This window comes from Bos grunniens, chromosome 26 (genome assembly GCF_055505025.1).
Source record: "Bos grunniens cultivar Pamir isolate PY7600 chromosome 26, Bosgru_T2T1.0, whole genome shotgun sequence".
Lineage (NCBI taxonomy): Eukaryota > Metazoa > Chordata > Mammalia > Artiodactyla > Bovidae > Bos > Bos grunniens.
Genome location: NC_141190.1, coordinates 11,749,032 through 11,762,835, shown reverse-complemented (window position 1 = coordinate 11,762,835; position 13,804 = coordinate 11,749,032). Strand labels below are relative to the sequence as shown.

The window sequence follows — 13,804 nt, the reverse complement described above, 5'->3', positions numbered from 1 at the left end:
AAAGCTTAAGCATAATGTTCGAGAACAGGTTGGTTGTGCAAAGAAGGGACATTGCACCAACTTGTGAAAGAAACGACATACAAATGTCATGTAAAACTCTGGATTAGAAATACTCAGTGATTGGGAATTTCACGGCAGTCCAGTGGTTAAGATCTCTCACTGCCAGGGCCCCAGGTTCGATCCCTGGTCAGGGAACTAGATACCACATTCCACAACTAAGAGTTGGCATGTCACAACTAAAGATCCCAAGTGCCACAACTAAGACCCAGGGCAGCCAAATAAAATTTTTTTTTTAAGTGAGAGAATTCATACTTCTCAATTTCAAAACTCACTAAAAGGTAAGTAACAATACTGTATGGTACTAGCATAAAGACTGACATATAGAACAATGAAACAGAGTTAAGAGTTAGGAGATAAATCCTTACATTTATGGTCAACTGATTTTCAACAAAGATGCAAAACAATGCAACAGGAGAAAGAATAGTCTTTTCAACAAATGGTGCTGGGACAACTGGATCTCCAAATGAAAAAGAATTAAGTTAGACATCTACCTCACATAATATACAAAATTATACTCAAACAGATTAATTCAAAGTGAATCAAAGACCTAAATACAACAGCTAAAAACTATAAAACCCTTAAAAGAAAACTGAGGTAACTTTAGATTAGGCAACAGGTTTTTAGACATGATACCTAAAGCATAAGCAATCAAAACAAGATAGGTAACGTCAAAATGAAAAACTTTCACTTTGTAAACATTGTAAAGCAACTATACTCCAATAAAAATTAACTTAAAAAATTAAAAACTTTTATCTATCAAAGGACACTACCCAGGAAGTGAAAAACCACCCACAGGATAGGAGAAAACATTTACCTGATAAGAGTCTAGAAGCCAGAAAATATAAAAATCACAACTCCACACACACACACACACAAAACAAGTTGGGGGAGGGGGCAAACAACCCAACTGCATTGTCTGAGGGGGCAACTTTTGCCCAAAATAGGCAAAGCACATTAAGGACATTAACAGACATTTCTGCAAAGAAGATATACCAACGGCCAATAGCAGAAGACAAGATGCTCAATATCAGTAGGAAATGTAAATCAAAACAACAAACAGGACTTACCGTGTGGTCCAATGGTTAAGAATCTGCCTTGCAATGCAGGGGATATGGTTTCAATCCCTGGTCAGGAAACTAAGATCCTACATGCTGTGGACCAACGAAGTCCACATGTCTAAACTACGAAACCTGTTCTGTGGAGCCTGTGTCCACAACTAGAGAAGCTGTGCACCAGAACAAAACATCTCAAAGACACAATGACGATCCCATGCTGCTGCTGCTGCTAAGTCACTCCAGTTGTGTCCGACTCTGTGTGACCCCATAGAGGGCAGCCCACCAGGCTCCCCCGTCCCTGGGATTCTCCAGGCAAGAACACTGGAGTGGGTTGCCATTTCCTTCTCCAATGCATGAAAGTGAAAAGTGAAAGTGAAGTCGCTCGGTCGTGTCCGACTCTTAGCGACCCCGTGGACTGCAGCCTACCAGGCTCCTCCGTCCATGGGATTTTCCAGGCAAAAGTACTGGAGTGGGTTGCCATTGCCTTCTCTGGGAAGATCCCACGGACCACAACTAAGACTTGCTGCAGCTGAGTGAACCAAAATGACATACTCCTTTATACCCACCAGCATGTCAGGGGAAAAAATTATGTCTACTCCCTGTGAATATGACCTTACTTGGGAAAAAGAGTCTTTGCAGAGGTAATCAAGTTCAGAATAAGGTCATACTGGATTAGTGTACCTGAATGCAAAACTGCTTCAGTAGTGTCCAACTTTTTGCGACCCCATGAACTGCAGTCCACCAGGCTCCTCTGTCCATGGGGTTCTCCAGGCAAGAATACTGGAGTGGGTTGCTCCAGTGGGAAGTCCCAGGGGATCTTCCCAACCCAAGCATGGAGCCCATGTCTCTTGCACTGCAGGTGGATTCTTAATAGCTGAGCCATTGGGGAACTCCCTTTACTGGATTACAGTGGGCCCTGCTGCTGCTAAGTCACGTGAGTCATGTCCAACTCCGTGCGACCCCATAGACGGCAGCCCACCAGGCTCCCCAATCCCTGGGATTCTCCAGGCAAGAACACTGGAGTGGGTTGCCATTTCCTTCTCCAATGCATGAAAGTGAAAACTGCAAGTGAAGTCACTCAGTCGTGTCCAACTCTAGTGACCCCATGGACTGCAGCCTACCAGGCTCCTCAGCCCACGGGATTTCCCAGGCAAGAGTACTGGAGTGGGGTGCCATCACCTTCTCCACAGTGGGCCCTAATTCAACATAATTGGTGTCCTTGTAAGAAAAGGGAAGTCTGTGTGGCAACAGATAGGGAGAAGAAAAACACACTCAGAGGGAAGATGTCTATGTTAAGATAAAACCAAACTGGAGTTCTGATGGAAGCATGAATGGAGAGTGACTGCTAATCAGTACAGCATTTCTTTCTAGGGTGATGAAAATGCTCTGGAATTATATGGTGGTAGTGGTTGTACAAGTTTGTGAATATACTAAAACCTACCATACTGTACACTTTTAAAGGGTAAATTTTATGGTTTGTATATCTCAATTTAAAAACTCAATAAGATACCTAGGTAAATGGCATTCAATATTTAAATAGAACTTTAGAAGCCAGGGAAATCCTTAAGAGCTAAAAATGTACTTTTTGGCTTGTCAGAGAATGTCTAATACAAAGTTAAAATCACAAAGGTGAAGGAACTCAACAGTGAAAACAAACACAAAAAAGATAACGATGCCTTATTCAGGAAATCTGTCACAGCAGCTAAGGTCCATTCTGAGAGAAAGGCAGTAACCAGAAGAATAGATCACAAAAGCCAAGGTATTGGAATTGTGAACAGAAAGCTATCCAATAAGTAATATGCCTTTGAAATTATTCCTAAATAAAAAGGATAACATAAAAAAAAAAAAAGCCAAGGTAAAAGAGTTTCAAAAAGGGGGAAGCTACACATCACCTTTATACTTAGAAAAAATACTCATACAATTAATAGTACTTAAAAAACAAAAGTGAGAGAAAATGAATTGACAAATAATTAAAAAATAAAGGAAAGGACGGATTGCAAAACCCAAAAAGATCTGACACTATGTAGGGTACAAGTGGCCTGGATGAAAGTTTAGAGAGAATGGAGAAGATGGAAGATTAAGAGTACTCAAAATGGGCCTACACCACACATCTCGATATATGGCCAAGAAATAAAATATTAAAATATGAAAGAAACTATATTCTGGTTCAAAGAATGTTTTATAGACTAGCCAAGATCTATTCACACCTGACAACAATGACAAAGGAGCCAAAATAAAGGAAAATTCCAAAAATATTACGGAAATATGAGATGCTTCTGGGACAATGGCCTAAAAGGGTAGGAAAATAAGATTCTGTAGGGACATATATTTTCACATCCAAGTTCCTGATCCAAATTAGTCCCTCTTCATTGATAAACTTCAGGGTGGTAAGTTACTCTTGAGAATCAATGCTTTTCTCTTTTGATAAAGTTACATTTTATATTGTCCTTATTTCACTTCAAAATTTTCAAAGGAAAATGATGAAGCAACTGTTCCTCTAGCTACTTATTTTGCAGCCTTTTTAGTACTGGAAGAAGCGTTGTGTCTCTGACCTCTGCACACTCTCTCGTACTGTTGTACAGCTTCTTCCACTTTTTGATTATTTAACTGCTCCTGCAAAATGAAAGAACATGAAATCCAAGTGAAACTTAATTATACACCAATATTTAATAGTGGGACTTGAACAGGGTTTATTATTAACTTTGAAATCCATCTCCTAGAAGGCTAAGTCTTAAGCTTCCAAGTTTGTTTCACCTCAGAGTAAAGGTGAGAGTGATAATCGGAAAAAATAAAACAAAAACAAACCCCCAACTTTATACCTTTAATCTACCTCAAAAATGTCAAATCATCTTCTTCACTCAATGTTTTAAGCTAGCATGTATGTTCTCTTACACAACACAAAAAGCATACAGGGGAAGAAATATATTTAATATGGGAACAACAAAGTAAACCATAAATAAATTCTTTATCAAGTAAACTCAAGATGCACAAAAAATAGGGCCCCCACATGCCCTATATGTAGAAAGTAGCTGGAAGGTTTGAAAAAGACGCAACATTAATTTATGGACACTGGAAATCCTTCAATTTTAGTTTTAACCTGTCTGGTAATCTAACCTTCCATCTGGAGCTGGAAGGATGGTGAAGAGACAATGAAAGAAAACGAGAGAGGAACTATGGAGGTGGACAGAGACGGATGGAAACACAGAGAACTACAAAGGCTGACGGACAGGGACAAAACAGACCAGAAACAGCGCTACAGAGATGCACCCACAGAAAGGAAAACAGAGAACCAAGGAGGTGGACGGACAGGGTGGAAATAGACGAGAATGAGGGAGGTAGACAGATGGAAAGCGACGGAGGTGGATGTAGAATGATGCAGTAGCATGACACAACTGAAACAGAGAACAAGGACGGTGGATGCAAACAGACGGAGAAGGGCGGAAGTGGGTGACCAGAGACCCAAACGCTGAGAACACCACAGGCTGTTAACAGAACGATGGAGGTGGTCAGACAGGACAGAAGCAGATGGAGAGCGACAGAGGTAGGCAGATGGGGACGGAAATAGACGGAGAACAACAGCGGTAGTCAAAGGTGGTCCGACAGTGAGGGAAAGAGCCTAGTCGGTGTCTGGTTACACAAGGGCGCACTATAAACAAAATTTCCATCTGTTTTGACACCTCACCATTCCTTTGGACTGATGCTCAAATCATTTATCGCCAAGTACTCATAGCTGTTCCTCAAAGTCCCCTAAAGATCCCTAAGGTATTGGAATCATGAACTAACTGTCTTCTTGAAAGTAGGATTTTAACAGCTTTTCCCCCCTAAAGGCCTCTAAACATCTCTTGAAAACGTGACTCTTGCTCTGCAGGTGCCAGGGAACATGATGGTGGACTAAGACATCCCCCTGAAACTGGGCTCCCAAGGCCTGGGAATCTCCCCTAAACCCAGGGCTGCGGTGCCCTTCCCTGACGGCAAATGCAAACGCGTCTCTGGAGCAATCCCAGCTATTCTAGGCACCTTGACCAGACAACTGGGCTGGGTTTACCACCTAAGAGTCCTGAGTTGTGATAAACATTTTAAGGCAGGAGAAGAAAAAAAAGAAAAATTTTTTTCAAACATAAAATTCTCTGTGCCCGCCTCCTACCCTATTTTAACTGTGCATTATGCACTGGCATTAACCCCTCCTTAGAAGACACAGGAATGCCTGCTGGATGGTAAAAAGCTATTTTCTCCTGGTGCCAGCAAGGTAACTCCTTAGGAGATAACCTTCCTTCTTATGGTCAAATGGGCCATGATTACCCCCTACTCACTTTATACTGCACATCTGAGTACTGTAAATTGTCAACAATATATCATTTGATGTATAACCCTTTGTCTCAAAAAGTATGCAATTTTGCTTTGACCTCTAATGGGTAGAACAGTCCTAAGAGCCTTCTGAAAGACTGTCTTCCAGGTTACAATCCTCAGATTATCCATTTCTTACTTAGAAATATATATATATACATTTAATTAAACACTAAAATATACCAACAGAATCTACTTAAATCATCTTTAAAAACAAAACTGTTACCTTAAGTTGCTGAATGGTTCGCTGTTTCATATCTATTTCCTCAGAACACTGGTTTTTCTTTTTCTCCAGTTCATTAATTTTAATCCTCAACAATTTCTCCTCATCACGCATTACAGAGATCTACAAAGTAATAAATCAAATTAGGTATTTATAAAAATATTAACTGCTTTTGTTGTTTAAAATTCAAGGCCACTGTTTCAAAGATTAATGTCCTTTTAAGAGCATTAGAAAAATTACAGATTTCAACATACATGATGTAACTCAAATTATCAGAATCTCAAACTCTATAAATGCTCCCAAAAAAGACTCAGAATAGTCCCATGCATGCAAGAGGGAAATCATTATCATGGAAAAATCAATAGAGATACTCTAGGGGAAAAATACTGACTCTGATTTCCAAGATTTATTAAGTAATATGATCCAGTAATATAAGAAGTAACTTAACAGCTAATAATGGCATGTAGAAGATGAAAACAGAACAATTATAAGATCAAAAAGTACCCATGCAAGGGAAGGTCAATTGATTTTTGGTGTTACAGATAACTTAATCCTACAAACCTATTAAAGAAATCAAAAAGCACTTTGAATTAGTATGCAAACCTTAAAGGAAAAGAGGGGAGAAGGAGAGAGGGGAGAGAAGGGAAAGGGATAAGTAGAGAAAACATGTAATCAAAGTACATTTTTAGGCCAATTTTCAAGATACCTAGGGATCTCATAAACTGAAGGAAATAAACTGAACAAAGTTCCCCTTCATAAAAATTATGGAGATACCATAATAATAGCAGTTCTTTGGTTTCAGGGGATTTTTACATTTCTTTTTAGTTTTCCTGTATGTTCCAAAATTACTATAATAAACATATATTCCTTGTATAATCATACATTAATAAAATTTAACTTTATATATTATTTTGTTCAAAAACAAGGGACTTCCACTAATAAACACCATCTTCATCAATTTTACAGAAATAAACTGTCTGCCAATAATATAGAGACTATATATTACACCAAGATGTACATAAGGACTGCTTCCGTTTCCATCCTGCCTCTAACACTGGACAAGTTATTTCTCTTAATGCCTATTTCCCTAGTCATAAAATGGAAGCTAAAAATAGTCCCTATGCCTAACATTTGTATGAAAATTAAATGAGATGATACATGTAAGTTCAGAACAATGAAAGACAGAAGACACTCTTAATTCTCGCCCTTAGAGTAATGTTAGTTATCTGCACAGTAAAACATTACTTAAAAAGAGATACCACCTAAAACTATGAAAAAAAAAAATCTTAAAATTAGATCAAATTTTAAAAGCAGTATTTATATATCAGATCAGATCAGTCGCTCAGTCGTGTCCGACTCTTTGCGACCCCATGAATCGCAGCACGCCAGGCCTCCCTGTCCATCACCAACACCCGGAGGTCACCCAGAATCATGTCCATAGAGTCAGTGATGCCATCTAGCCATCTCATCCTCTGTTATCCCCTTCTCCTCTTGCCCCCAATCCTTCCCAGCATCAGAGACTTTTCCAATGAGTCAACTCTTCCCATGAGGTGGCCAAAGTACTGGAGTTTCAGCTTTAGCATCATTCCTTCCAAAGAAATCCCAGGGCTGATCTCCTTTAGAATGGACTAGTTGGATCTCCTTGCAGTCCAAGGGACTCTCAAGAGTCTTTTCCAACACCACAGTTCAAAAGCATCAATTCTTTGGCGCTCAGCCTTCTTCACAGTCCAACTCTCACATTCATACATGACCACAGGAAAAACCACAGCCCTGACTAGACGAACCTTTGTTGGCAAAGTAATGTCTCTGCTTTTGAATATGCTGTCTAGGTTGGTCATAACTTTCCTTCCAAAGAGTAAGCGTCTTTTAATTTCATGGCTGCAGTCACCATCTGCAGTGATTTTGGAGCCCCCAAAAATAAAGTCTGACACTGTTTCCCCATCTATTTCCCATGAAGTGATGGGACCGGACGCCATCATCTTAGTTTTCTGAATGTTGAGCTTTAAGCCAACTTTTTCACTCTCCACTTTCACTTTCATCAAGAAGCTTTTGAGTTCCTCTTCACTTTCTGCCATAAGGGTGGTGTCATCTGCATATCTGAGGTTATTGAGATTTCTCCTGGCAATCTTGATTTCAGCTTGTGTTTCTTCCAGTCCAGCGTTTCTCATGATGTACTCTGCATAGAAGTTAAATAAACAGGGTGACAATATACAGCCTTGACGTACTCCTTTTCCTATTTGGAACCAGTCTGTTGTTCCATGTCCAGTTCTAACTGTTGCTTCCTGACCTGCATACAAATTTCTCAAGAGGCAGGTCAGGTGGTCTGGTATTCCCATCTCTTGAAGAATTTTCCACAGTTTATTGTGATCCACACAGTCAAAGACTATGCTTTATTGGCACAGTCAATAAAGCAGAAATAGATGTTTTTCTGGAACTCTCTTGCTTTTTCCATGATCCAGCAGATGTTGGCAATTTGATCTCTGGTTCCTCTGCCTTTTCTAAAACCAGCTTGAACATCAGGAAGTTCACGGTTCACATATTGCTGAAGCCTGGCTTTGAGAATTTTAAGCATTACTTTACTAGCATGTGAGATGAGTGCAATTGTGTGGTAGTTTGAGCATTCTTTGGCATTGCCTTTCTTTGGGATTGGAAAGAAAACTGACCTTTTCCAGTCCTGTGGCCACTGCTGAGTTTTCCAGATTTGCTGGCATATTGAGTGCAGCACTTTCACAGCATCATCTTTCAGGATTTGGAATAGCTCAACTGGAATTCTATCACCTCCACTAGCTTTGTTCGTAGTGATGCTTTCTAAGGCCCACTTGACTTCACATTCCAGGATGTCTGGCTCTAGGTCAGTGATCACACCGTCGTGATTATCTGGGTTGTGAAGATCTTTTTTGTACAATTCTTCTGTGTATTCTTGCCATCTCTTCTTAATATCTTCTGCTTCTGTTAGGTATAGCTGATCCCATTTATAAAAATAAAAACACACAAGCACATAGAGTAACTATATTACATATATGGAGATGGAGGGTATCTCCCAAGTCTTAGCGGGAGCTTCTCTTTACCAGTACAGGCCTAACAGTCATGAAAATTATAATTTATTTGATCAAAAAGTTCACACCCATTCTTTTCATTCATTTTTAATTTACATTAATGTTATATTATTGTCAGTTTTCTTAGGCTACCTAAAAAAATTATTCAAGGACTTCAAATGCTGGATAAAAAAGTTTTAAATCTTTTTAAAAGTCCAGTCCATGGGGTTGCTAAGAGTCGGGAATGACTAAGCGACTTCACTTTGACTTTTCACTTTCATGCATTGGAGAAGGAAATGGCAACCCGCTCCAGCTTGCCTGGAGAATCCCAGGGACGGTGGAGCCTGATGGGCTGCTGTCTATGGGGTCGCACAGAGTCGGACACGACTGAAGCGACTTAGCAGCAGCAGCAGAGGAACTAACAAAAAAATAAATATCGAGATAACAGAAAAAAATTAAGGGAAAAAATAATCACAGAAATAAGTGTAACACTGACTGGCTTTCATAGAAAGAGGAGGCCTGACTTTCAACAAGTAAGCTAGAAGGTATTTGCAATATATTTTATAAGAATTAGAACCAAGGACTTCCCTGGTGGGAAATGGTAAAGAATTACTGGTGGAAATTCTCGCGTAGCAGTGAAGACTCTGCACAGCCAAAAATAAATAAATAAACAAAAAAATTTTTTAAAAAGAATCAGACACAAGGATAAAGAAATCCAACACAATAATAATTTTTAAAAGGACAGAAAAATTAAAAGAAAATATGAACAAACGTATCTCACAAAGTGAAAACTAGAATAGACATATAGTGAATAAAAACAGACACTGTGAGGAATACAACTTAAAACCATAAGATACCCCTTTATCTCCTGACCCAACCATTCCACCCCATGCTCTCCAAATTCTTGTACACGTATACCTAGGGCATGTTTAAAATAGGATCACTCTTTCTTCTAAGAGCAAAGAATGAAAACAATCTAAATGGTCAAGAGAATAGATAACTAAATTGCATAGTCACACACACTTTGGAACATTACACAGCAGTGAAAGTGATTAACTATAACCTACATACATAAATGACTCTCAGGAATATGATGTGGATAATGTCTCAGAACACAATTAATGTGTAGAAATAAAAAATATATATATAGTTTAACTTACATTTTTAACAGATCTAAAAAAAGACAAATACAAAACATTCATTATATTAACTTCATTGGGGATAGGAAACAAAAAATGGATGAGACCCACAAACATGCTATGTGAACAATCTTCAGACCTTAGCATTTAAGTATTCTTTTGTAACTAACTCTAAGTAATGAAAAATATTTAAAATTATTTCAACTTTTAAAAAAGGTCTAATTGTGATATAAAATACAGCATTCATAAAAGAAAAATAAATTGCTCCAAGGGAAAAAGGCACCATAATCAAAATCAAGAAAAATGGCAAGATAGGGGTCAGGTGCAGGGGTTATCCACAATTAATATCCCTAAAAAGTTAATTTCCTAAATATATAAGCTCCCATAAAGCAATAACAAAAAAAAAAAAAAAAAACCTAAACTTAAAGAATATGAATACTCAGACCACAGGAGAAAAAAAAATTAAACTATAAACCAAAAAATGTTCATTCTAATTAAAGATATGCAAGTTAGAATTATAGTTGAGATATATTATTTACATGTCAAGTTAGCAGATATCAAAGAAATAATGATAAAATACTACTTTGTGGATAAGAGTATAGAAAAAAATACTTTCTTACACATTAGTTCTGGTGAGTAAATTGGCATAATCTCTAAAAAGCATAAAAAATATCAAAATGTACAAACCAGTGACTCATAAATTCCACTTTCAGGAATTTATTTCACAGGAAGACTTACAAAAGTTCAAAATGACATCACTGCATCATTAACTGGAAATTACCTTAATTGTTCAACAATAGGGGACTTATTAACCATAAATACATGTTCCTAGTCATTAAAAAAGTCACCTGGAAACTTATATCTTATATCTTGAGATGGAGAGACAGTCAAGATACACTATGTGAAGAAAAACAAGGTTCACATAGTGTTTATTGGAGGTTTCCATTTTTTAACAGCAAGAGAAGGAAGGAACAACAGAGGAAGACGGAGAAGTGAAGAAAAAACAATTATTGGTAACATCTGATTCCTTGGTGGGAGCCTGACGGCCTCCCCTCACTATATACACTTCCATGTATTTTACATTTGGAACCATGTGAACGTATTTCCTATTTTTAAAATCAAATTATAATAAAAACTTGTCACAACTGCACTACATACTCTCCTACATACAATCTGTAAACAGAAGTTTACTTTTTATTTTTGGGGGAGACTTGAGCTTAGTCCTTAAAAGAAAAAAAAAGGTTCTAATCTTATATAAGGCAAGTGTTTTTCTTACTATTAGACATTCTTTGGTTTGTTTAAGCTGACTAAATTTTTGGTGAAATAACAGATCACATCATTTTAAAAAAAATTATGGAGTTGACAAATGTTCTGGTCAATACTAAAATTAGTGTATAAACATGATATATAAGGAAAACAATGATTATCATTTAAATTGGCCACACAACTTTTCAAATAACTAACCTCTTTCTGTACTTGCTCAATCTGCTTTTTGGCATCAGCCAGTTTCTCTTTGAGCTCAGCATAATCTTCTTCCTTCCTCTGAAGATCAGCTTTCAGATTCTGGGTAAGAGTAGTGCTTGCAGAGAGCTCCTCTTTCAACCTAAAAATCAAAAATCACTTTCCTATGGTGATATATCACTAATCACTTAGGATCATATGTGTGACCAGTAACCTACAAAATTAGATCTTTTCACAAATTTGCAATGTCCATAGCATGAATGAGTACTTCAAAGAGGATTTCAGGAGATTTTATAAACAGAACTCTGCATATAAATAACATTCAGTCCCAAAGGTTTATACAAAGTTCAAGTTCTTCTCTCAACATACAATGCTATATTTAACCAGCTTAAGTTATGCCCACCTAAATTCTTTAAAAGCTATATGGAAAAATCAATAAAAGAAATGCAAATTTTTAAAACCTTTTAAAAACATTTAGCTTACTTTTCTGTTTCTTGCCAGTTTCTTTCCTTTTCTTCTTCCTTTAATTGAAGTGAATGCTTAGCATCTTGCAAATTTTTTGTTAACTGCATGATTTCTTCTTTCAATTTGACTTCCCTTTCACTTAAATCTCTGGCATTTTGGATAGAATCTTTAAGATTTGCTTGACATTCATTCAGATTTCTTTCTTGCTTTAAAATGATAGATTCCTTTTCCATAATTTCTTGTTCTAACTTGGCTGAATGGCTACATTCATCTTTCTGAGTTTCTAACATTGCTTCAAGTTCCTTTATTTTCACCTTATAGCAAGTAACATCTTGCATAAGTTCTGAAAGTGCTCTCTTTCCTTCCACTACATGCTGTACTTCAATATCAAGACTAATGGTTTTTTCTTGCACTTCTTTCTTCAGCTGCTGTATAAGACTATCTTTTTCTTTTAGTAAATCATCTTGATTCTTTTTCTCCCTCTCCTCTATTTTTAGTCTATTGTTTTCATTTGTATAGTCTTTTACTTCTGCCTGTAATTTTTCAATTTGTTGTTCTAGTTCCTCAATCTGATGGGTTTTTTTGGAGGAAGTCTTTACAATCTCTTTACATTCTTCCCAAATGGCTTCAACAGTAGAGTGGAAAGACCTTTCCCTACTAAGTTCTTGAATACCATGTTCTTTAACCTGCTTACTTATCAAATAATCATTATCCAAATGATGTAACTGTGTGTTTGGCAAATTATCTTCTTGAGAACAACTGGACAGATCCCTGAGATTGAGTAAATCTATGTTTGCGATCTGAGAAACTGAATCAAGTCTACGCAGTTCATCTATTTTTGCTTGCATTAATTTTATCTGTGAAACATTGTTTGTGATGTTTCGTCTAGCAGTTTCTATCTCCTCTGACAATTTCATGATCCTTTCCTTCTGTTCTTGATTTATACTTTTCTGCACATGTAATTCAGAAATCACATTGTCATAACTCGACTGAATTTGTTGGACCTCTATACTAAAGCCTAAACTTTTTTTTTCAGAAGAAGAAAGTTCCTGCTGCAAACTAACAATCTGTTTATTTAATTCTGTTTTTTCTTCCTTTTCATTTTTAAGTTCATTCTCAATGGTGAGTAAACGTGTTTTTAGCTCTTCATTATTTTCTTGTAGAAGTCTAATGTTTTCCTCATCTGAAATGCTCTCTTGCATTTCTTCACTTTTCTTTTGGTCTTCAGTGATAGCTGGACTAGCATGCGTAAGTCCTTTAAAAAATATATATATACATTATTAATCTTGCAAACTTTAATAAAATCTAAGTTACCATATAAGCCAATATTCAAAAATATGAAACATATGAAAACAAACAATGAAAAACAGAGATACGCTATTGAGTTAAAAAAGAAAAATCAGGTTGCAAAACATACATATTATAAACCCAATTAGGTAAAAATTATAGTTCCATTAAGTCACAGCAGAGTTACTAGTAAAGGATGTACTAGAAAATACTGGCAGCTACTTCTGAATGGGATTACCAGTTACTTCTACTTTCTTTTTACAGCATTTAATGTTATTTGAATTGTCTACCACAAATCTCTATTATTACTATGAGACAGAGGGTAGGGAATCACACCCTAAGGCTGACTAAAGAAGAGTTTAAAAGTACAATTATATTATAGGTCTACTAAATCAGTGATTTACAGAGTGCCTTATACTTTCAGAGCGGAAATTAGGAGAAAAATGGTTAAACTTCTGCTAAGTCTAATGGAGCCTTATCTTTACTAGTTGCATAACTGTCAATCAACTGTTTGATTCCATGGCTGTTTCCTCAAATGTAAAATGGAAATAATAATATCACCTATCTCAGAGCTGGCTTCCCTGGTGGCTCAGAGGGTAAAGTCTGTCTGCAGTGCAGGAGACCTGGGTTCGATCCCTGAGTCGGGAAGGTCCACTGGAGAAGGAAATGGCAGCCCACTCCAGTATTCTTGCCTGGAAAATCCCATGGATGGCGGAGCCTGGTAGGCTACCGTCC

At 37.2% G+C, this 13,804-nt stretch overlaps 1 protein-coding gene across 9 annotated transcripts in view; it reads right to left on the bottom strand.

Annotated features, from left to right (window-relative positions):
- KIF20B (kinesin family member 20B) overlaps positions 1-13,804 on the bottom strand; it is an 84,711-nt gene that overhangs the window by 24,818 nt on the left and 46,089 nt on the right. For all 9 annotated transcript variants that reach the window (XM_086378492.1, XM_086378498.1, XM_086378490.1 and 6 more), the window contains exons 20-23: positions 11,801-13,037; positions 11,321-11,459; positions 5,686-5,805; positions 3,668-3,728 (exon numbers count right to left, since the gene is read on the bottom strand). In XM_086378492.1, coding sequence (XP_086234618.1) covers positions 3,668-3,728; positions 5,686-5,805; positions 11,321-11,459; positions 11,801-13,037 — 1,557 coding nt within the window. The remainder of the gene's footprint in view (positions 1-3,667; positions 3,729-5,685; positions 5,806-11,320; positions 11,460-11,800; positions 13,038-13,804) is intronic.